Source organism: Aphelocoma coerulescens, chromosome 15 (assembly GCF_041296385.1).
Source record: "Aphelocoma coerulescens isolate FSJ_1873_10779 chromosome 15, UR_Acoe_1.0, whole genome shotgun sequence".
NCBI classification, from domain to species: Eukaryota; Metazoa; Chordata; class Aves; order Passeriformes; family Corvidae; genus Aphelocoma; species Aphelocoma coerulescens.
In genome coordinates this window covers 5,620,954-5,645,206 of record NC_091029.1, presented here as the reverse complement: position 1 = coordinate 5,645,206, position 24,253 = coordinate 5,620,954, and the positions used below count along the sequence as shown (strand labels likewise).

Here is a 24,253-nt window from a genome sequence, read left to right as displayed (position 1 = left end):
CCCGTGGCGTCACGCCTCCCAGCCAATGAGCGAGAGCCACGATGGTAGAAATGCGGGCGGGGCGCAGCCGGCCGCGCTGCTGACGCCGGGCCGCGTGTGCGCCGTCCTCCCGTTCCGCTATGGCAGCGCTGCCCGGCGCCGCGGCCCCGCGGCTGCTCCTCATCCCCGGCAAAGCGGCCGAGGCTCCCGGCTCCGCGGCTGCCCAGCAGCTGTCTGTTGTCCTGCCGGCAGCAGCCGACCCCGGCCTCCCGGGTATGGAGACCACGCAGCCGGCCCGCAAGCGGCAGCGGCTCACGCATCTGAGCCCGGAGGAGAAGGCGCTGCGCAGGTGAGTGGGGGGCAGCGGTGGGTGGGAAGGCTCCGGCTTTCCCGTCGCGCTGACGGCCGCTCTGCCCCGCAGGAAGCTGAAGAACCGCGTGGCGGCCCAGAGTGCCCGCGACAGGAAGAAGGCGCGGATGACAGAGCTGGAGCAGCAGGTGGTGGAGCTGGAGGAGGAGGTAAGGGGCTGGAGGAGGTAAGGGGTTGGAGGAGGAGGAGGAGGTGGTAATGAGCGGTCTCCCTGCCTCACGGCTCTTTGCAGAACCAGAAGCTGCTGCGGGAAAACCAGCTCTTGCGGGAAAGGACGTGTAACCTCGTACGGGAGAACCAGGAGCTCCGCTGCCGCCTGGGTTTAGATGCTCTGAAGACGGAGGAGGAGGGTGACGAGTTCCAGGTGAGCCGCGCTGCTGGTGTGTCCGCCCCCTGCTTGGGCAGAGCTGGCCCGCTCCGGGGTCACCTCGGGGCTGTCGGCACGGATATGCCGGAAATACCTTTGTCCTCCAAATGGAGGCTCTCCTGAAACTCAGCAGGTGCCAAGTTGAAATGGGTGCCACTCGTAGTGTGGGAGGTAGAAAGCTGACTAGTTCCAAGCTGTTTTAAGACAGTTTTATCTGCTTTTCTATGTCTTGTTATAGAAGTGAAGTAGAAGCTGGTATAGTCACATAGGCATGTCTCAGGAGAACAGGAGTTGTGGTGGAGAGGGTCAAGCTCTCATTTCAAAGTGGCAAATAAAAGAAATATGCAAGTATATGGTAGGTTCAGTTAACTTTGGAAGTGGTCTTACCTTCAGGTTTCTACAGAGCAAGTAAATAGAGAATTTAATGATGGAAGCCTTTGCAGAAAAATTACGATCTTCAAGATTGTCCTGTACTGCCTGCAAGAACATTTGCAGTGACTGAGTTTTTTTGTCTTGGTACAGGTTGTGAAGGAATCCCAGGTGGATGAGATTAGATTGGTGACCGGGTCCGCTGAGTCCGCAGCACTCAGACTACGTGTTCCTCTGCAGCAGGTGCAGGCCCAGCAGTCACCATTTCTGATAGTTTCCACATGGATTCTGGTGGCAGTGACTCTTCAGACTCTGAGGTGAGCATCAAGTCCTATACAAACTGTCCATGACATTTGGAACCACTGTAGGTTTAAGACTAGTGTTATAACTTTCTGATGTTAAATCATTTGATGATTTCCATTCATAGTTGGTTTGTTTTCCAAGTTTTGGAATGTCATACCTGTGGCTCAGAACAGCTGTTAGGCTGTATCCAGTGAGTACAGGAGTTCAACAACACCCACATGAAAAAACCCAGCCCCCCACAGGTTTGGTCATGTGCAGGTCTGCCTAAGCCAGGTTTTGGTCTATGCTTTGTGTAGCTGGCAGGCATGGTGGTGTTCGTACTTGATGGATACAAGATCTCAAGGAGCTTCTACTAGTGGCTGTGAATCTCAAATGCGTGTATAATGGACAAAGAATGACTGTGCTCTGGAACAGACTGCCCAGGAGGGTGTGGAGTCTCCCTCACTGGACATAGTCAAGAACCATCTGGGTGCAATACTGTGCCATGTGCTCTAGGATGACTCTGCTTGAGCAGGGAAGTTGGATCAAATGTGATCTAGTGTGGTCACTTCTGACCTTGGCAGGTTCTGTGAATTTCTGCAAGATAAGTAATTGCCTTAACCGTGTGTTTGATGTTCTTGGTAAAGCAACTGTAATTGCATTAGTGTATTTTAACTTCCACATGGGGTTTAATAGATGCCACGTTTGGTGTTTGGCTGAAACAGTAATAAACTGTCCTTCTAAAATAGTATTTCATTTTGCAGTCTGATCTCCTATTGGGCTTTCTGGACAGTCTGGACCCAGAGATGTTTCTCAGATATGCTGATTCAGAGTCAACGTGCCTGGAAAAGCTGGAGGAAGAGATCTCTGGAGAAACAAATTCCATACCAACCGCCCTGTCTCCCTCTTTGGGGTCCCCATCAGCTAAGCTGGAAGCCATTAATGAACTCATAAGGTTTGATCACGTGTATACAAAACCCCTGGTAGTGGAGATTCCTGTTGAAATGGGCAACCAAACCAATATGCTAGTGAAAATTGAGAAAGAAAATCTCCCTTCATCTGATGACAAGGCTATCCCTGAGGTCCCAGTGTCTGTGAAGAAGGAACCTGTAGACAGCTTCATGCCTGAACTGGGCATTTCTCATCTGCTTTCTTCCTGTCATAATCCTGAAGCCTCAAGCTACTTGTTGGATGGTTGTAGTGACTCTGGGTATGAAGGATCCCTGTCGCCCTTCAGCGATACATCGTCTCCGCTTGGCACTGACCATGCGTGGGAGGATAGCTTTGCCAAGGAACTCTTTCCCCAGCTCATCAGTGTCTAACCTGGTAGTGTTAACTCCCCTTGGATAACTGTCCTGGCAAGATACCAGCATATGCTCCTTTGAGGGGGGTGTGTGTGGGGAAAATCAAGTCCATTCAGAAAAGTGTTGCTAATTTTTACCCATGCTAGTAGATGGCGTGATGGTATGAAAAAGCCTGGGGTGTCCTGTCCTGCCCTGGCTTCCCCCCAATCAGTGTTGGCTTAGGAGAGAGGCAGGTTTATTTCTCATTAACTTGCTAACTCTGTATGAACCTGAAAAAATGTTTTGGTTTTAGGTTAAAATTTTAACACCAAAAACTTCAGTGGGATATTCATGTATTGACAACTGGGCTGAACCTTAATAATCTCTAAGTCTTACAGCTTCACTAAATGCTTGTTTTCCATTTGCTATGTAGAGTTGCTTTCTCCATTTAATATTTAACTGTATTGTTGCAATTAAAATGCAGTGCAGCTCACTGACCTTTTTGTGCCTCAGAACTCAGTGGGGAGGGGAGAGTATCTGGGCCTTGGAGAATTTAAGTTTAGGTCTCTCGGTGCCTCATCCTGCCACAATGCATTGATGAGCAGTGCTCACATGGTGTCTTGCAGCTGGATGCTTCAGTTTCCTTTTGGGGGCACTGGATGTGATAGAGAGGTTTGTGTGAAGGCCAGAGCCACTAGAGCAACACCTTTCAGCCTCTATCAGGCAGGCAGGTGGCATGAGCTTCAAGTTTGAGTATTCAGAAGTCATGGCAGTGGTGGCACCGTGGTGGCCAGCAGTGCTGTCCAAAATGCTCAGTCCCAAGGGAGGTGGGTACGAGACAGGCATGGTGTGAAAAAGGTTGCAGATTCTGTGTTACCACTGGAAATCCTGAAGTATCAAATGAGCTTGTCAGGAGCTAATTTCAAATACCACAATACTCCTCATTGTCCATATCCATTTGCTCCAGTATCACAATATTAAAATGACTTTGAGAGGCAGAAAAACTGAAATTTTATATTGAAATTAAGGGAGCTGTTGCAGGTGTTGGTGCAGCTGTTCTTGGTTTCAGTACTATTTCATGTTTTGCATTCAATTTTGGCAAAAATAACTTGGGGCGGGGAAGGAAAGGAAACCAGAGGTGTTTTGGTCACTAACATTAAAGGTGATAGGACTGCTTTGGATTACAAGCTTGAGTAACCTAGTTTGTAATGAAGGATTCTATAGGAATGGTAAATAGAAGTAAAGATTACAGGTGTACAGTAAAACAAATTTAGATTGAAAATCCAAGCAGTCAGAGAATAAGCTGTTTTACTTTCAAGGTGGGAAACAGGGATGGCTGCAAGACTATCAAATAAAGTGTTGCGAGTCCAAAAAACAAACAGAAGAGAGGATTTGATCTGTAGTTTTGCATTACTTTTTGTTAGCATTACTGGAACTTTGTATGACATTAAATTCCCTTCTTAAGTACTGCAATACGTGAGTAAACATAGTAATTAATGGAAGTGGCTGTTTGGTACTGCAGTACTTGGAGGCAGCGTCTGTGTGCCTGAGAATTTGATGTCTGGGTCTCAGTCTCTCCAGGCACAGCCTGTTCCTGGCTTCTCCCCAGGCAGCACACAGTGACCCTGTCCGGGGTGGAGTGTGAGGGCAGTGCCAGGGGTGAGGCAGACGATTCCCGGCAGGCTCTGTTCCCCGTGCCTCCCGAGCCAGGGCCAGCCAGGAGCAGGGCCAGCCAGCCAGCAGCAGGGCCAGCCAGCAGCGGCCCCACCCACAGCCCCCGCCCACCTTCCACGGAGCCCCAGCCCCTCGTGGCAACCACGAGCAAGCGATTTTCAACGGCTAAAAAAATCCAAGGAGAAGTGTGTTACTGTTATGAAGTGTGTTATTAAGAAGTGTTAGTGGCCTTTCCATCACACTAGAGCATGGGCTGTGTTACCATTTCAACCTTGTTAAGCACAGGAGACAAATGCTCAAGAACATGGTCTTTACACTGTTTTGGTTCCCCTTTTTCAACTTAACAGTTATATCCTGGCATGCTTTATCCTGACTTACTACAGGCACCGGGGCCCAAGACAAGCTGTTAATATTTGAGATCTCTTCCACTAGCTCTTGTTTGGCACCTAGAAGCCTAATACCATTCTGAATTCCAATAAGCACTAGTATTTTCTACTAGAATCATGTCCACTACGTGCTACCAAGGCAGACTGAGAGGGTTTTTAAATATGTGCATTGATACACTACCGTGAACTTCCCCAGATTAAAGTGTGAGAATCTAAACTCTGAACTGTGGATCTGTAATCTGAGCTCTTCCTGTAGGTGAGAGATGCCAAGTTAAACTAAAGCCAGGCAAAGCTGGGGCAGCAGGGGAAGGGTAACACAGGCAGAGGGCAGCAGCTTTCATCACTGCAGCATGTTTCCTGCAGGCTACTGCTTTCCAGTTGCTCAGTCTTCTGGAGTCCTACTTGGCTCAGACACACGGATCCAGACACTGTGGTTCACATAAATGATCCATGACAGAAGCCATACATCTGCTCTAGCTAACTGATAAAAGACACAGGGCCTGGAATAACTAAAAGTCCAGTTCCAAGCCCATACCCAAATAAATTCTGTACCTCATCACAGGGTTGGCCTCATAACTTGGATACTCCTCCAGTCCTTAGGAACTCCCAGCCACACCCCCCTCACAACTGCCAGCCAGGAGAGCCTTACACAATCTTTCATGGGCTGGCTTTCACACTGTTCCTTTCCTCTGCACTGAAGCAGCATTGCCCAAGGGACAATATAAGTAAGTCAGTGTTTGGCCCTGCCTAGAAAAGATGGGTTTGTTTGTTTGTTTTTTAATGCAAATCAGAAATGCTATTTTTCTGTCCTAAAAGCAAAGGCAATACTGGTCTACCACACCAACCTTTTCTTCCTTCAGCTGTTTCAAACACTCTTGAACAGAAGATGGTAAACAGAAAAGCAAGGTGTTACATTCCAACAAAATTATTAAAATCTGAATTTGTTTTAAAACTCTCAAGTTTTTTTACAATTTAATAATACCTAGCTTGCTTAGTTCTGAATAATTTTACAAAGCACAAACTACAGCAGCACCTCTTGGTACCCCTATTGCTTTGCCAGAGGCCTTTGGGTTGTAACAGAATTAAAACAACTCTTCCTTTCTGGCAGCTTCAGGTTTATTCTACCCAGCTGTTCCTTTCCCTTGTCCTGCTGAATACTGTGAAGAAAAAAAGGGGCATGCCTTTGAGATGACATAGTTAAATTCAATCTTCTTAAGCCAGAAGAGTACTTTACTGTCCAGCTGAAGGACTGGACATAGGCTCCCAAGGTTTTTTCACTCTTACCAGGAATGAAACAGCCATCTAAAAAATATTTTAGAAAATTTATTGAAAACTGACATACAAAGGGTGATTTGGTCCCAAGAGAAGACAGACCAGAATCGCATCTTCTGTATTTCAAAATAAGGTTTCTCCTAATACTGCATCGCATCTGCCATCCCGTTTGTGAACAGCATTAATAAAAGTCTTTTAATGAAGACAACAACAAATGAAACTCACAAATACAGAAGTCTGTAAATGCCCACAGCTTGATCTCTCATCCAATCACCCTCTGCAAGTGATTGCTGTAGTGAGGATCTTGCTCAGTGCTCCTGACAGTTGGTTCCCACTCTTCTATCAGTTTAATCAACCCCACTGTCTCCTATCACAAGGGCAGAAATGCATTGTGAAAAAATGAAAGCAAATGTTTTCTGTCAAAGCAAAATTCTTAAACAATTTTTCTCCATCTCATGGTCTTTGTCAATAGTGCACCACTATATTCTTGTTTTAGATAGCAGGTAACAGGTCAGTGATGCCCTATTGACACTGAATTAAGAGGAAAGACACCTCTGAAAGACAACCTTTGGTACAAACCTAGCAGGAAAAAACGTGTGCTTAAAAGCCATCTACAACAATTTCTTATTCTGCAAATCTGATATGCAATTTGGTGGTTTTAAGAGGAAAACAACTGCATCATTTGATGTATTTAGGCCTCCTACAATTTCTTACATCTTCTGTTGCAATTTTAGTGTCACTGAGATGGTTTCATCACATTTTTGAAATTTTCATTCTTTCTTTTCAGTTTATTTAGGAGTCAGAGCTTTCACCTAAAATACTTCCAACCTTGAACTTTCACTATAATCCAGCAAGCTGAAAACCAGTTACTTACTTGGAGGCACCACATTTTCTACCTGCAGTGACTACAGCCTTCTCCAAACTGCATTGCTTTACACTCTGCTCAGACACTGGGGTACATCAAAGGCTGTAGGTTTTAAGCACATTCAGCAGCTTAACAATACATAAGAAATTTTGCACAGTTCATGCAAGAGATTTATAGCAGACCCTGAAATGAAATTAAACATTATAACAAGATACACTGCACATGTTCTTCAACTTAGTAAACCTTGCAGAATAGTACAGGTGCATACTGGTTTCCAGAGTAATACCTAATGAAATGTTGGAGTGTTTTTAGTGAAGCTCTGAAATGTTTTATCAAGAGACAGGAGATTTCAGACAACCTTCAACAAAAGCAGCAAGATAAACAGGGTTTAACAAACAGGGGTATCTTCTGAACAACCAAAAGGAAATAAAGGATGACTGCAAAAAGGGAAGATTGATTTTAAACTTTCAGCTATGGGTTATTCAACAGTAAGGAGTATCATCACAAAGATTATCTCAGCTGTGCAAAGGAGGAGTAGATTTTCTTATGTGAGCAGCTGCATTACTGTGTACTTGCTCCTTCATGTTAGCAAGATGTCAAAACCAGATTGGGATGTAGGACTCTGAACAGAACCTATTACTTGGAAAGGAATTTCTTAGGAAAAGCCTCAATTCAGGTATCTCTGAGAAAGCTCAAGGACTTAGGAACAAAAGATAAAACCCTTCAACAAGTCAAAGAACCTCAAGCATAAGGAACTGCTGTGCATTGAGAAAAGGTACAAGCGACAGCTCATTGTGAATTCCTTTTCTTGGCACCCTGCTCAGGGTAGAAAATTCTTTTGGCATACATCTGTATAAAAAATGTGACACTATATTATTGGCACATACTGTGGCTTAAATTTTAAGTCTAGATTCTCTCAGAAAGAAGACAGGCATCTCCTTCACCAGCAATGCCAGCTGTCTCAAAGGCTGGGACTCGGTTACAGACAATAATCAAGCATTTGACCCTCTTTATGGCAGCAAGCAGCTCCCTCCTATCTGATTTATTTACCATGTTTATCCAAATTAAAGGATGCCATGCATTTCATCAAAAGCTACGCTGTCTTCAACTGACTTTCCAACTCAATGCATCAAAAGAATCTCAGAACAATGTCAAATGTGAACCTCTTTGCTGAGAACCACTTTTCTCCAGACTTTGCATTGTTTGGGGAGGACATTAAAAATCCACAAATAAAATTTAGAAGCCAATGAACCAAAGACGACTGAAGTGAGCAGGTATCCTGCAAGTTATAAGCACTGGCTTTACTTTCTAAAAAGCAAAGACTAATGCTCAGCTGTAACATTCCTTCCCTACCACCCCACAGATTGTACAATTTCTACATTTGAGTTTACATCAAGTCCAAACATAAGATGGTGTGAAAAGCTGTATTACCAGAGGAATTGCTCTTCTATCCAATACTAGATTACTAGGTATTTCTTCCTTTACATACCCTTTTGTAATTCAAATTAAACCAAATGGCCAAGCATAGTATGTGCACCAGTCTTAATGGCTCAGTAAGAGAAAGGTGTGGCTTAAGCCACAGTTACATTCAGTATTTGGATTTTATACTTTACCAAGGGCAATTAAGAGGATATTTCACCATTAAGCAAGATGGAAAGCTACTTCCCTGTTCCAAAGGCCTCTAAATTACCTTTTCAGTAAAAGTAAGAATATTTAACAGATTGGAACACAGAAATCTTAAGAGTGTTTCCTGGTCAAACCATGTCCTTATGATGGTTAGTAAGAAAACAAAAACCAAATAATATAACTTCAGATTCACACATCAAACCAGAAAAAATAAAAATAAAAAACCACCAACAATAAGCATCAGAAGCTCACCACTTCCAGTCTAAAATCTGGCATCTACAACTCCATTTCTTCTTCTGCACACCCAGATATTCCCAAACTAGCATATGGATCTGGAGACATGGCAGTCTGTTGCGATCCAGGGAACGTTTCAGTCTGTGGGTCAAAAGGAGCTCTTGGTGATGGCTGCTTAGCTTGACACCCTTCTGTACTTTGCTGCTTGAAGTTCTTAACAGAAACAGACTTCAGTTTATCTGTCATAAATTCAGGAAGAGGTTTCCAAAGCACCAGCTCCATAGAAGGACGGCTCCTAGAAGGGATGGAGTTTCAGTAAAATGTAAGTTCTCCAAGCACATCTATTAAATGCAGAAGACCTGTATCATCATCTTTTGAGCTAGCTTGGAACTGTATTCCAGAAAATATATACCTTTTTTTCCCCCTATTAAATTTCCTCTTCCCTAACCAGTTCCATTATTTCTAGTTCTAACCCTGTATTTTCTCTCTTTTTTGCACCAAACTTGACGACTGTTGGTCACACTTCAGGACCTTCTCATTTTGGAAATTCATATACATAAAAACAAAACTTATAATGGTTCACTCAACAAATTTCAATCTGTAGAAATGAGGAGTACAAAACAGACACTCGATGGCCACTACAGTTACACTTATTTCTTTGTTACACTAGGACAGTTTTTCCCATTTTTAACCAGGTGAATGGTCTGTTATACAATGCTGGCTGCATCATGCAGTAATTAAGGACATCTCCATAAACATGAAACGAGGTCTCTTTTCATTTGCACATGTTAGCTACATAGCACCATGATTTCCTCCAAAACTTACATAGATTCTATTATTTTCTTTGTCAGGACTTCACCAAAATCCCTCTTCATCCCTTTTTTAAGGGTATCTGACAGGATAAGAGTGGGCAGATTGCTAACATTTCCATCAGCATGAACTTCCTCATCTTCATCAATTATCCTAGGAATGGAGGGGGAAGAGGGAGATAAACACTATTGAGCATACTGTTATCAGGCACATCCACTGCAGACTACAGTCACATCTACGTGCTCTGCTCTGTGCAGATCTCTGACCTAGGCTGGGTACCAGAAGCAGCAGGGCCATGTTTAACACGAGCCTCTCTTGGGCCAAAATACCCTGAGAAGGACTCTTACCACAGAAGCCACTGGAGCAGCAATGCCACTTCTGGTACCTGAGCTAGCTTTGTTATCTCTGTGTTATCCCAGCCCTGTCAGTGCAGACATACACTGAGAGAAAATAAACAAATTCCCTCCAGGGGAAACTGTACGATTCAGTCACATTACACAGGTGAGTCTCAGCTATGCAGTAACTTTTACCTTCTCAATTCCCCATAACTGGGCTTTGAGAATGATTGCCAAGGTACTGAAAACAGTGCTTCACTTTTCACAACATTGCACCAGTTTCTGAGATTAAATTGGCACAAGTTGTTGAAGTGTTTAGAACAAATGGAAGCATCTCCTTTGGTTTTGGTAAACCTTTTACAGAAAATTTAGCAGAGTAGCTGAGAATAGGGAACAATCCTCCAAGGGGCCCAAGGCAGACATAAACAGATAATAGAGACATATTTCACTACTCTGATTTACCCATGAAAAAAATAACAGTCTAACAGCACCTTGCTTCTCCTCATGCATCATCTGTGGAATAATCTACAAAACAATCTTGTTTTTCAATTCCTGTAACTTTTGGCTTTTCTTATCATCTGCAGTGGTCATTTTAGATATTTTGGAATACCAGCTCAACTGCAATCAACTGATACATACACATGCCATTCCCAGAAATCTTTCAAGGGCCAGAATGCATAACAAATTTATTTAATAACTACAGTAGACTGTCTATAGCCACCCCATTACCCCCCATCACACCACCAGCAAGAAGAATCTCAGCCTTACTGCATATGTGCAGAGAGACCTCTCTGGTTCATGCTACTCTCTACACTGACAAATTCACATCTATTTTAAGTATTAATCACAGAACAAGCTGCAGTTGATTGAAAAAAACTGAGCTCAAGTCTGAGCAAGTAACTGTTGGAATTTGAGCTCTGGATGCTCACAGAAGAGCACTAAAGCCCATTATGGTGTATTAAAGCTGCACAATGATTGTGAGCAGGGTGCTATTTACTCAGCATCTCCTGCTCTAGCACCCTCAATTTCAGATCACATTATCAGCCTAAAGACTCACAGGACCACAGGCAGCCTAAAATGAAATCATTTGAACAGCAGGTTCACCTGAGATTTACAGCAGTGTTATCACACTGCTAAGGGCTACATTTACCCCTAAATGCCCACCAAAAAAGGGAAAGCTCAGCAAAGCCAGGCTACTCAATCCCTGCATTTACCTGTCCTCAATTTCCTGAAGTTTCCTGCGAGCAACCTCGCATTGCTGTTCCCCCATTGTCTGATCCATTTCTTCACAGGGAATTTCTAACATGGCAGTTTCAGGACCGCTGCCACCATACTGACTTGCTACCTCCCCAGCTGCCTGCTGACCTGCACAAAGAATCCATTCTTCAGTGTTGGGATTCAAAGGGCAATTTTTGGCTCCTGTCAGTCTCTTCTTCCGCACAGGACAGCTAGGAAACAAAGTAAGTTTACAGTTGTCAAAAAAGAAATGTGGCATTCTACAGGAACAAATGTTATACAAAATGTATTTCAGCAGCTTTGACACACTATGGCAACGCAACCTCAACAAAGAAAATAAATGCACATTGCTCTTAGTAAAATGTGAGTACCTACTCAGGAGAATCAGTGCCACACAATTAATTAGGTAACAGAAATGCATTCGGGCTCATGTGCAATTCAAGGGAAGAGTTCCAAACGGAAACAATGATAGATTTCCTTCCTGTTTGTATTGTAGGTGAGATGTGCTCAAATCTTTTACAAAACAAAAAGCAAATCAGGATTTTTCAGGCTATAAAAGACAAATTAATTTACCCTTCTGCCTCTTCTTCTAGCTTATGCTTCTTTCCACATCGCACAGAGACACTACAAAAGAAAAACAGTTACTTAGCTTTAAATTATATCTTCTGATCACACTGACATTTTCAAATACTTTCCTCCCTTTAAAAATTTCAGCTAAGATCAACAGTCACAGTATGTCACCAGCTCTGAAGGGAGTAAAAGTTTGGAACAGCAAATGACCACTTTGTTCCAAAGGAAGTCAAAGGCAGCTGTAATTGCTCAGTTCTCTGAACTTCTTCCACGCTAATTTCTTCTCCTTTATGTTATTTATTTTTCTACAAGGGGCAAGACCAATTGTTGCTAAAATTCAAATGCTTCAAGAAACAACACATGATCCAGCTCGAGTCTCGTAATACACTGTATCACAGGGACATACTCAAATGTGATCAAAACACAACGTCTTATAGAATAATTTAAGATTCGTGTGCTCACATATAAGAAAGATAAAAATTTACAAAAAAAAAAAAAAAAAAAAAAAAAAAAAGAAAAAACCACATGAGTTTGAAAGTGTGCGAAGATGCTGGTACACTCGATCACCATTCTTGCCTTTTAAAAGGCTCCTTTATCCCCCACCAGCCAGCTTCAAGGTCCTAAGACGAGCACAATTCTAACCTCCCACCAGTGCAACACTGCTACAAGGAAACAGATTCCAGCCGCCTCGCGAAGCGCCCGGCGCGGTTTCCCACTGCCGGTGCTCCGGCCGCGGCCCTGCGGGACCGGCTCTGGCACTTACTGGCTGCGGCTCCTGCTGAAGGAGCTCACCGGGGCCACCGTCAGCCCCTCGCTGTGGCTCCCGAGCGCGGCCAGGGAGGCCAGGTCGAAGCTGCTCTGCAGACAGAGAGCGGAGGATCCATCGACGCCATCGTTTCCGATCCCTGCCATGGCCATGACCATCCCGGGCGGCTGCAGACGGCCGTGGCTGCCGACTAAGGGCTGCGGGCCGTGGCGGTCCGGGGCAGCGGCCGGAGCCGTGGGGAGCTCCACGGCCGAGCCCGCCGGGATACCGTGGCAGGACCTGCCTAGCGCTGCCATTTCCTGCTGCGGGGCAGAAAGCGCACATCAACGCCGTAATCCGCGCTGCGCGACGCGCCGGCCCTGCCCGAGAGCTCCCGCAGGAGCCACGCACGAAACCCGGGCCGAGCCGGGCCCGCGGCTGCAGCCGCCGCTACAGCCCAGCTCCTTCCAGGCCTTTCGCCGCGATCGGATAAGGACCCGCGAGCACTGTGGGAGCTGTAGTCCCGGGCACCCTAGGGCCTCTGGGAGTTGTAGTCCCGAGCACCCTGGGGCCTCTGGGAGTTGTAGTCCCGAGCACCCTGGGGCCTCTGGGAGTTGTAGTCCCGGGCACCCTGGGGCCTCTGGGAGTTGTAGTCCCGGGTGCTGTGGGAGGCGCGGTCGGAGCGGGGTCCCCGCCGTGGCCATGAGGGGGCCGGGACAGCCCCGCTCTTGTCCGAGGTCCGGCCTAATCCCCGCAGCGGGGCGGGCACGGCCCGGCAGCCAAATCCCGGTCAGCTGAGGAGCCCAGGCGGCCTCGGGGAGGCGGCGAGCGGAGCTGAGCTGAGCTCCGGTCGGCAGGAGGGAGGGATGGCACCCAGGCGCACGGTAACCGCCCGTCCTTGTGTTTAGTTGCGGGAGGCTGCGGGTGCGGGTTCTGCGCGAAGTTAGAGAAGGATAATGCATGTACAGGGTGTTAAGAGGAGGGAAAGCTCCCTGAGGCTGCTGTGAGGCTTTACCGAAGTTGGGCATCCGTGTCACAAAAAAGTTCTGAACTGTTGAGGAGAGTCCCAATGGGCGGGGATAAAAAAAGCAACCCACAAACCAGCACAGAAGTGAAGCTGTGTCCTAATACATTAGTAACTTAAGTTCTTTGGCACTTTTTTTTTTTTTCTGTAACGTAGTTTACTAAATTTTGCAAAGGAAATCTAAATCAACCCATGCTCAGAATGGAGCACCAGCCCCTGCTCAGAGGGTCTAGCTCGCCCTGCAAGGTAAGCAGAACCATCCTGGCCTCTGAAGGTGGATCCTGCAGGGAGTTTGTCGTTCTAGCAGTGATGTACAAATGTGAAATGTGCGGGTATTTCATGTTAGCTTTCAAATAGAAATACATTACATGATTAGATTCATGAAGTTTTGTGCTTTCCTTGGACACCTAGCTGTGTTAGAAAGTGGAAGCTGTAAAAGCAGTTTCTTGATTCTCATGTTTTACATTGAATATAAATTGAATTTTGTGTCGTGTTTCTGAGATGAGAACACACTTCTAAACTGTCAGGAGTTCAATAGCTGACAGAACATGTGAGGCTGTTATCTGTGCACTCTCCAAGCTCCAGTGTGAGACAGCATGCCAGTGTCACGAGCCCAGCTGATTTGAGCAGGAAGAACAAAAGATCTGTCATAACAAAACCTAAGTTATGTGATAGATGTTAATGATTTTGGGTTGTTTGTTTGTTTATTTTCTGTCTCTTCTAGATTTCAGGTTAGAGCCATAAGGCACACAAAATAGGTTTACAGTACTTGGTTAATAAAGGGTCTGACTGTGCAGTATTTATCACATCAAGTTTTATTTTTTTCTACCATACTCACTGCAGCCCTTACTTTCTACTCTCGATTCATTGCTTTGGTTGACATTCAGAGAAGCACTTTTTATACTTGGAAACTGGAAGGAAACGTCAGTTGGATTTTACTGTAATAAAATCCCTTTCAACTTGCAAATTTCAGTCATGAAGGAAGGAAGGAAGTTTTGATGAATTATCTTTAGGAAGGAGACAGCTCTTTCAGAATACAGTACAGTATCTGGAATAACTCAGCATTTCTGGGAACTGGACCAAGAATGAGAATGATGAAGAATTAGCCTACATACCTTACAATGAGAAATTCAGGGAGTACAAGTTTATTGAAAGAAATATGTGCAGTCTTTATATATGAAGGAAGGGGAAGTTTGATCACTGAAGTGCCTTTAATATAGGAGACATTGTGAATCTGTGAATCTATGACTTTTAGTTTGTAAGTACTGATTTGAGAATGTAACTAGGTCACAGATATTGAAAAATTTTAAAAAAAATATGCCAATGTGCCAATAAACTTTAAATTGAATATTATTATCAGTGGACAAATTATTGTGATTGAGGTACTGAGGCTTTGCACCTGCCAACTTGCAGATATTGAGTGATCATTTTAGGGACTTAAAATATTGTTTCAAGGGAAATAAAATATTGTTACTTCTCACGTCTTGGTTAAAATGAGACTCACAAAAATTGGGATTTGGTTAATTCTTATACTGAGTCATTATGTCTCTAACACCAAACATAAACAGTCATAGCATTCTTTCATTAAAAACAGACACTGTGAGCAGTGTGGTTTATGTAAAAAGCATTTACTCCGTTTCCAATAAAAGTTGTAATGGTTTTGTTGCCTACACTTAATCTGGAGACTTGTAATTGTGGTATTTCTAAAGGCTGTTAATGATCATGGCCAAAGCCAGCCTGAAATGCTTCTGCTGCAGGTGTTTGGGAATTCATGCAGTTTTTTAAACAAATACTTTCACTGCTCAAAACTAAATACATGATGTATTTCACCGTAATTTTCTTTTAGATATTACACATGTGTGGGCTCAAGGTCCTATCTCTTTTCATGCCCATGACTTTCTTTTGTTCCCTAGCTCCCTAGCTGGACCTTGTTCCTGGCTGTTTGTGCTGTTGGAATTGGAGGGACCTTTCAGTATGGGTACAATGTCTCTATTATCAATGCACCCACGCAGGTAAAAGCTCATCTTTCCTTCACGGGCCTGTTTCCTCTCTGAACTCGGCCAAGTGGCCAAATGTGCTTTTGTTGTGATCGAAGTGGGAACTAAAGCAGTCTTCCTCTCATATGAAGGAATCTTGTTAATTGCCCACGTGGTTTCATGTGAATCTGTTTGTGAGCACCTCCCATCAGAGGTATTCTGTGTCAGACAAAAGTGCCAAATAGGCCACATAAATACCTTTATTATTAGAAGGATTAACTGAATAAGTATTACATTTTTCAGTTATTAAAATAGCCCAGAACATTATGGGTAGAACAGAACATTTTCAGCTGGAAGAGACCTACAATGACCATCTAGTTCAACTGCCCACTTCAGGGCTGACCAAAAGTTAAAGCATGTTACTAATGGCATTGTCCAGATGCCCTTGGAGCATTGACCACTTGTCTAGGAAGCCTGTTCCTCTCTTTGACCACCCTTTCAGTAGGGTATCCCCACTGTTTCTCCAAATGTCAAGTTTAAACCTCCCTGACACCGCTTTGAGCCATTCCCATTCTTCCTATCACTGGGTAACAGGGAGAAAGGACAGTTACAGTTGTCCATCACAAGACAGGTTACTGAAAAAGATCTTAGGGAGATAAACAGTTGCATCTGTACTGGCTGAGTAACTTGAAGGTATTTTTGCTTCTTACTTATGCATTCTTTGCTATGGCCTCCAGGATTCTGCATATTTTGCAGATGACTCAAGGATATGAGCAAATGATCTTGTGAAAGTAATGGGTGTTAATTTTTTGCCACCAGCTGATTTATTTGCTTGGGAAACTGTGAAGACGAAATTTGCTACAACACTGTATGCTTTTTACAAAGCTTAAAAGAAGCTGTTTGTGAAAGAACATGTCATATGCTGGGAACAGAGGGAGAGTCCAAGGAGTTTGTTCTTCTGTAGTCTTCATTTGCAGGCGAAGAACAGGAGCCTCTGATTACAGATACATCAGTTCAAGAGTTTCTAAAGGCAAATTTTAGAAAACCAAGCATGTGGAATAACAGCTTAAAAGTTCTGACACCTGAATGCTATAAAAAAGGTGGAGTATTATTAGAGTTGAAAAAGGGATTTTACTATGACTTCTTGGATTACACTAAGGCAGGGAGATTTAGATCGTGTCAGAATGAGTCCCCTGACAGTAAAATTTTTTAGGTTGCAAGGCCTCTGTGCTCTGTTTCTGAAAACAGTAGGGCCAACCATCCACCCTGTTGCCCTCCTTGTTCAGAAAGACCTCAGAGCTCTCTCGTGGCAGTGCATGTCAGGGTGGTGGTTTTCTGCTGGTGCAGTACCTGAGGCAGGGCACAAAGCTAAGCTGCTCAGCGGCCTTTGAGGTGTGTGGGGAGTAGGAAACACAAGGTCTTCCTTGTGGTCAGGGAAGATTCTGCCAGTCAGATGATACCTCTTGTTAACTCCCAGAACTGGTTCTCAGGATTGGGATGCAAGTTATTTGTATTGCTGTGCTGTAGGGCTGTATAAAATGCTACACATTCATCACTCTTTTCTACTGCAGCATATACACAAGTTCTTAAACGAGACCTGGAGTAGTCGTTATCACAAGGAGCTAAATCCAAATTTGCTGACCTTTCTTTGGTCTGTCATTGCTTCTGTCTTTTCCCTTGGAGGCCTGTGTGGAGCCCTGATTGGAGGCAGCATGGCAATCCGGCTGGGCAGGTCAGTTGCAGCAGCAGGCATATAGAAACATATTTGCTTTGCCTACCTTCCCCCAGAAATGGAAAGTAAATAAATGGAAAAAGAGTGGGAGAAAAGAGTACCTTGGGTGCCCATACATATTTTTTCACTTTAAAGCTGAGTTTTCTAGTAGAATTTTGCAGTTTATTCCAATGTGACTTTCAAGGATGAGCCCTGAATTACGACCTTTGACTTTAGTCTTTGCATTACATTTACTGCAATCTGAGTAGGAGAATGCACACAGAGCGTGGTGAAAACATGAGATCCCCCCCTGACACATTTGCAGCCCTTGTGCCAGTAAGGACATGCTGCTTCATCTGTTGCACTTCATGTGTTTAAATGAACAAACCCCATTCCTACCTGGTCAGGCATTATTCTTATGTTTAGACATTTTTAAAAGCATGAGCAGTTGTATCAGATATCTGGGTTTCCAGGGAATAGCATGTTTCTTCAGTATAAAGCCCATTTTTTCCCCACATTATCAGAAAGGAAAACTTTAAAAAACCACATTATTGCAGATTTCCTTAATGTCTGGTTAGGGTGTGTTGTTTTTTGTTATGAGGGGTTTTTTGTTTGTTTGTTTTAATAGTTTTTTGTTTATTTGTTCTGTGGTTGTATTATTATTATTTTGTTCCTTCTCCTCTTTAGGAAAGGAGCTCTTTTGATGAATAATGTTATAGCAATACTAGCCTCCATTTTAATGGGGATCAGTTTTCCTACAGGATTGTTTGAGTTACTGATTGCTGGAAGGTTTTTGATTGGCATAAATTCAGGTGAATGACTTCTTATTCCTACTATCAGTAAACTATGGTGAATGATAAATTATTGTTACTTCTGATCCTTTAGATTTTATGACACGTGTTTATGATGAAAATGTTCTGTAGTTTAGCTTGGAATCTGAAGACAGCTCAATTAATAGGAAATTAATTAAGTCCCATTTCCTATGTGTTTTGGTTTAGCAACTCTTTGCAAAGCAATTTTGATTGATAGGAAAATGTTTTTCCATTTACTTGCAGGTATTGGGTTCTGTGTGCAGCCTCTTTATATTGGGGAGTTTGCCCCAAAACATCTAAGAGGTGGCTTGGCCATGGGGACTTCCATCTTTCTGACTGGGGGAATTCTGACAGGACAAATAATTGGTTTGAGGCAAGAAATGCTTTTTTTTTTTAATTTCCTGTTTTGTGTTACTCCCATGTAAAGAACTCCCATTTCCTACCACTCATTGCAGAACATTCCTTGTGCCATTGTAGCATTAGAATTCACACAAGGTCCCCCTGGAAGAAGAAAATCCTGCTTGGGTCACCTCATTCCTACAACTGCCAGCCATCAGTGCTATCTCCTCAGGGAAGTAGTCTCAGTTTAGATGGGTCACCAGAACAGCATCAGTAAAGCATGGACATTTGTGCTGAGTTCATGTTTTCTGCCAATTTCTTGCTGGAGACAGTGGATGTTGGCAAGACAAGACTTGAGAGCAAAGGATTCGTGTTTCAGTATCACAGCACTGCCACTGTTTTTGTCCCCTGTGTGATCACAGGGAGTTGCTAGGGCCTTCATCCAGCTGGAACTTAGAAGTTCCAAGAACAGAGACTGCAGTACTTAGTAACCAATAGCTAATTATTACTTTTCTTTGCCTTCTTTTTCCACATTTCTCACAGAGAATTATTAGGTGGAGAAAAGCATTTGCCTCTGTTGCTATCCAGCAGCTGTGTTCCAGCATTTGCCCAGCTTTTATTCCTTCCATGGTTTCCTGAAAGTCCCAGATACCTTCTTATTGACAGAGGTGATGAGCTGAGCTGTGCCAAAGGTAATATCCAGCATCTATACTTTCTGTTCTTCAGAAGGGTACAGTGGGTATACTGGGTTCCAGATTCTCCTTTTATCTTTATCCACACAGCAGTTATATCATCTTTTTGGCTCATGTTTTTCCTCCAGTATGGAAAAAGGGATTGTGGAACTCAGGAGCCTGTAATGGGTTATGAACAAAACTTTATTATCCTGTTTCAAATGTAAGTTCATTGACTGGAGCTTCAAGCTGGTTACTCTTAGTGGAAACTTTGCTATCAGGATCATCAAAAGTCCTACTGTTGGCCTTAGGAAGACAAATTGTCACTTGAAATATATTTAATCATGAAGATTTTAAAGGAACTGATGCTGTATACGCTCTAAGTTTTAGGACCATTTGTAAAGATTTTAGTTTGGGATCCAAATGACTTCTGTTTGCCTTAGGAGAAGAATTTATTGTCTTTGCTCACTAGCTGCATCCCACTGGCAACATTAAAGCCAGGGCCATAACAAAGGACTCAGTATCTACCTAGAATTTAAGCAAAACATTTCAAACTGGTAAGAGTGTCCTTTAAGGAGAAGACTATTTGAAAGTTTGAGGTTCAGATACAAAATATTTTGCTTGGTGAATATTTCAAGGTCAGATATTCCTCTAAAAAGAAGCAAAGAAATGCCACAGAATTCTTCAAATCCACCACAGCAAAAAATGTTGAAATATCAGCAAGGAGCAAACAAGTCACAAAGCAAAGTTTTCATATCCTAGCAAAAGCCAGGTTATTATGGAAAGATATTTCCCAGGAGTTGTGGTTAATAGGTAAACATAAATTATTTTTTTCTGTTTTTAGCTTTGAAGCGATTTCATGGTTCTTCAGAGTATCGAAGGGAGATGGAAGACATCCAGCAAGAATGTTTTGCCTTAGATGGGGAGAAACCCAAGAAACCCTGGCAATTATTCACTGACCGTGGTGTGAGATGGCAGCTCATCACTGTCATTGTGATGACAATGGGCCAACAGCTCAGTGGCATTAATGCTGTAAGATTTCATATGAACAAAGAGCTTAAATAATTATTTAATTTCCACCTGTTTTTCAACCATTTATTAACACAAAGGATCCATACAGAGAAGCTCAGAGAAATGGGATACGTGGGAAAGAATATCCTTGCATTATTTCTCTTTTTTTTCATTTTTTCTCATTTCTGTGTTTCTGGTATGCAAACTTTTTAAAAGAATGACTTGATAATTGTCTTTACATTCTTCTGAAAAAGTAATTAAAGGTGGATCAGCTTATCCCAGTGTGTCTGGTTTAAGAATATAAAGCATGTTCAGTAAGTTGAATAATCCTATTTGCTTTTATGATATCAATATGTTTACTTAGACATGAATTTAACAGATTGTTATTGCTGCTTATGTTGAATTAGTAACTCACAATATAAAATATATTGATCTGTATGTTTAGTATGAACATGACTTTGTTTCCAGACAATGTTTTAAATGCCAGAAAAACCTCATTGTTTGGTTGTTTTGGTTTTTTTTCTGTTGTAGATTTATTTCTATGCAACTTATGTTTTTGAACAAGCTGGGATCTTGGCAGAAAAAATCCCATATGTAACACTCGGCACTGGAATTTGTGAATGTCTCACAGCCCTCTCTTGTGTAAGGAGCAATTTGTTCTACCCCCAGTATCAAGAGTAATGATTCTTCTTGAAGGATATTGGTAAAAATTCGATCAGTATATTAACAGAAGATTGTATCTTGTCCACAGGGTTTACTGATAGACCATGTGGGAAGAAGATGCCTTATCATTGGGGGTTATGTCCTCATGACACTCTGGTGCACTGTTCTGACCTTCTCTCTGACTTACCAGGTGCAAAGGACTCGTTCCTATTACATGATACGACTAAGGAGTGAAAAGGGCACATAAGGGGGAAGGGGTTTAAACTGAAAGAGAGTAGGGTTAGATTAGGAAGAAATTCTTCTCTGTGAGGGTGTGGAGGCCCTGGCACAGGGTGCCCAGAGAAGCTGTGGCTGCCCCATCCCTGAAGTGTCCAAGGCCAGGCTGGACAGGGCTTAGAGCAACCTGGGATAGTTGAAGGTGTCCCTGCCCTTGGCAGGGGGTGGAATGGGATGAGCTTTAAAGTCCCCTCCAACCCAGACCACACTACAATTACATAACTCTATGATACAATTTAGTAAAAATTATTGAATGTACACTATTTAATTTCTCTGAAGCAGTACTGTTACATAAATTAGCTGTAAAAGAGTAATGAAAGTCTGCTGGTCTTTGTTGCAATAAAATACAAAAGGAAACATAACTGTTAAGCCAGACTTTAAAACCGGATTATCAAAATCTGAACTAAACCTTCTCATTGTCTTCTGTTTCAGGAGCTGTACTCCTGGGTGCCTTACATGAGCATGACATGTGTGTTTGCCTTCATCTTGAGCTTTGGGTTGGGACCAGGTATTGCACAGGAACACGTGTGCAAGTCGTGGAAGGTCTGGGAGGGCTGGGGGTGTCACACAGGCAGGAAGCCTTTGCAGCACAGCTGCTGCTGCTCTGGATGAGGAACCCAAGTGAGGCCATGCTGTAGCCTGCAGCTGAGGCTTACCCTGCACACTTCTGGGGCAGCTACATGAGAGGGAGGGCTTAGTTCTGCCCTTCAGAGCAGAGGGGTTGTACACTTATCAAAGGGGCCTGCTGCCTGATCAGTGCTGCTGAAATGGGGCTGTGTTTTAGTGGGACACTTCCTGCAAGGGTAGTAGTCTAAGAAATGTGCTGTTAGGAATCATAATAGATCAGCTAATGGCATATTCAAAAACAAGTCAATTTTTTCTAGCATTGGAAATACCTCAAATGGACTTTTAGCACAATTCTCTGTTCTGTTTTTGAACCATCCCCAGGTGGCATAACAAACACCCTGACAGCTGAGTTATTTGTACAGTCCTCACGTCCTGCTGCCCAGATGATTGCAGGGACTGTGAGCTGGATTAGTTTCTTCACAATTGGAATGCTCTTTCCCTTCATAGTGGTAAGTATGCACAGCACAATTTCCTAATGGTCTCACCACCCATTTCACCTGCTCCCAGGTTCCCATTGCTTATATTGTATTATATACACTTTATACATTATTGACACCTGACCAGGATGCACATTGCCCCTCAAATGAGTTTAACTAGATCCAGTCCCTCTTAAACGTATTTTTTACATAGCACAAACCCCAGTATAACATGATAAATGAAAAGTGAGAGGAATGCACTGAGGGGCAATGTTCATGTTCAGATTTAAAAAAGAGAGAAGGTGTCAAAACCAGAAAAATTTAATCAGATACCGAGATCTAGATAAAACATTTCTTAATAGTGCCTTGTGCTTTTATAGCAAAGTAAAGTTGAGGTAGTACCTGTGGCCAGTGTGTCACACCTCTGAGAACTGGCTGAACTGACAGAGTTCTGTAAACAGAAGATTATTAGGAAAGGCAAGATAGGCTTTCATCTCCACCTTTGTATTTTTAGTTTTAGCACATATTCTTGACAGCAAAACCTGCAGGAACAGCATGCATCAGGGTATCTGGATCTGCCTGTCCTTTCTTCATGATTCAGCTCTGCTCTGTCAGCAAGACAGTTTTTGAAAAATATTAACATTCATAAAAACTTAAATGATATAATCTTAAAATATGTGACAGCTAAGTATCAAATGTTGACTCCTCTTTAGATTGTGAATTTTTTAGTGCTTAAATGGTTTATCTTATTTTTAAAATAAAAGTCTACCCAGTAATTGCACAGCACTTGACAGTTTTTTATCTAAAAACCAAATTTTAAAAAAGTTACAGGTAAAGAATAGGTTGAATGACTCTTTTTTAAAAATATCTGAGCAGCAATGTTAAGTGTGAATGGAAACAAAAAGCTTATTTTCTCAAACCTACTATTACACTTGAAATATGTTGCAATCACATTTATTTTCAGAATGGACTGCAGCAGTATTGTTTTGTGGTGTTCTTACTGGAGTGCTTCTTTGTTGCTGCTTTCATCTTCCTCATAATTCCTGAGACAAAAAACAAATCTTTTCTGGAAATCAAAAAGGAATTTCACAAGCTTAATTTTGGAAGAAATGCCAGAAAAAAGGAAACAGAGCTTCATGAAAGAAGAGAACTTCAAGATGAATTTTTAAAGATTTCTGCATAATTTCACAAATGTAACAGAACTTCAGTGAGAATTATGAACATAGTATTCTAAATTAGGAGTGTAATACATGATCAAGTGGCTTATTAAATCCTCCTGTGTACTTAGAGGAAGTGTAACTAAAGGCAAGTTAATAGTGCAGAAATGCTGTTAAAATGTGTATTGCTGCAATACTATTAACAACATATTATATTAGCCATAGAAGACTTGATGTTTAGCTGTAACCTGGTGCTAAATGGATGCAGAAATGCCAGGGAGGATGTTCAGTGAACCCCTCTGGCAGATTTCTGCAGATAATTCAGTGACTCTTCTTGCATTTCAAAGTCCTGCCTTCAGTTTGGGTCATCGGGCACATCCAAATGCTTTGCTGAGTGTAACATTCTGTGTTCTTGTTAAAACCCACACAAGAACTGACCTACTGAGAACTGATATTTGAAATACTCCTGTTTTTGTAGAAATAGGGGTATTTAGTTTCTGTTTTTCAGTTATGTAACTTTGAAAGCCTTAAAGATATTTCTCATCCAGTCCTACTACTGTACTGTACGACAACAGTTCAGCACCTCTCTGAATTACTGGTATTTGTAATAAAGGCTTGTATCCTGATAAAAGAGTTCTTGGGGTTTTAATTTGGCTTTATTTTTTTCCCTAACCTAGCATCTTAACAGTTTAAAGTAAGCAAAAGGGTAAAACTTCTAGTTTTGAAGGTTAGTTCCCATCAGACTGAGATCTAGATACCAAAAAGTATGAAGTATCAGAGAGGACAGATGGCAGGAATTAAATACTTTTCACCTTCAAAGCATTTTAAAGATGGTCTGAGAAAACATAGACAAGGAGACTACAGGGAGCCTGTAGGACATACTGAATGAGCCTTCTGCCCCCTCTCCAGCATTTTTTCCTGGACTCTTTCTCAACTTAAAATAAATCCTTCACATGTTAGGAAGTAAGAAATCTCACATCTGGTGTTGGAGTGCCTCTCTGACACTTGTTTCCATACCTGTGGCTGCCAGGACAGTGGCCCACCTTATCCAGTACAACTTTTCCTGGTTGTAAGCATTTCCAAATTCCATCCATTACTGAAGTGCTGCAGCAAGCACTGGATTTATTTTACATTTATTTTCCTCCTCTCAGAATTAAAGCTTTTAATG

The 24,253-nt window shown here is 42.6% G+C and overlaps 3 protein-coding genes across 9 annotated transcripts; 2 read left to right on the top strand and 1 right to left on the bottom strand.

The window, feature by feature from the left end:
- Positions 1–64: 64 nt before the first annotated feature.
- Positions 65–3,146, top strand: XBP1 (X-box binding protein 1). The gene is given in 6 exon segments (XM_069031346.1): positions 65–328; positions 401–497; positions 581–712; positions 1,238–1,315; positions 1,318–1,401; positions 2,131–3,146. Coding segments are annotated over 6 exon segments (1,158 nt in total). The 5' UTR covers positions 65–119; the 3' UTR covers positions 2,689–3,146.
- A 2,866-nt stretch (positions 3,147–6,012) lies between these two features.
- Positions 6,013–12,919, bottom strand: CCDC117 (coiled-coil domain containing 117). 3 transcript variants are annotated; one of them, XM_069031344.1, is made up of 6 exons: positions 12,421–12,919; positions 11,661–11,711; positions 11,066–11,299; positions 9,532–9,669; positions 8,725–9,001; positions 6,013–6,348 (listed from the first exon to the last, which is right to left on the bottom strand). In XM_069031344.1, the coding sequence occupies exons 1-5, from the start codon at positions 12,717–12,719 to the stop codon at positions 8,749–8,751; spliced, it is 975 nt and encodes a 324-aa protein (XP_068887445.1). In that variant the 5' UTR covers positions 12,720–12,919; the 3' UTR covers positions 6,013–6,348; positions 8,725–8,748. The 3 variants fall into 3 exon arrangements, with proteins under 3 accessions (XP_068887445.1, XP_068887444.1, XP_068887446.1); XM_069031343.1 differs by having other exon boundaries at positions 6,013–9,001; positions 12,421–12,918; XM_069031345.1 differs by lacking the exon at positions 9,532–9,669 and having other exon boundaries at positions 6,013–9,001; positions 12,421–12,918.
- Positions 12,920–13,051: 132 nt separating this feature from the next.
- On the top strand, positions 13,052–24,195 carry LOC138119486 (solute carrier family 2, facilitated glucose transporter member 11-like). 5 transcript variants are annotated; one of them, XM_069031405.1, is made up of 13 exons: positions 13,052–13,286; positions 13,602–13,672; positions 15,340–15,438; positions 16,974–17,134; positions 17,801–17,925; positions 18,169–18,298; positions 18,808–18,956; positions 19,780–19,967; positions 20,478–20,588; positions 20,698–20,799; positions 21,318–21,393; positions 21,834–21,961; positions 22,893–24,195. In XM_069031405.1, exons 2-13 carry the CDS (start codon positions 13,619–13,621, stop codon positions 23,109–23,111), a joined length of 1,542 nt encoding a protein of 513 aa, XP_068887506.1. In that variant the 5' UTR covers positions 13,052–13,286; positions 13,602–13,618; the 3' UTR covers positions 23,112–24,195. The 5 variants fall into 5 exon arrangements, with proteins under 5 accessions (XP_068887506.1, XP_068887505.1, XP_068887507.1 ...); XM_069031404.1 differs by having other exon boundaries at positions 13,583–13,672; XM_069031406.1 differs by lacking the exon at positions 13,602–13,672.
- Positions 24,196–24,253: the final 58 nt, after the last annotated feature.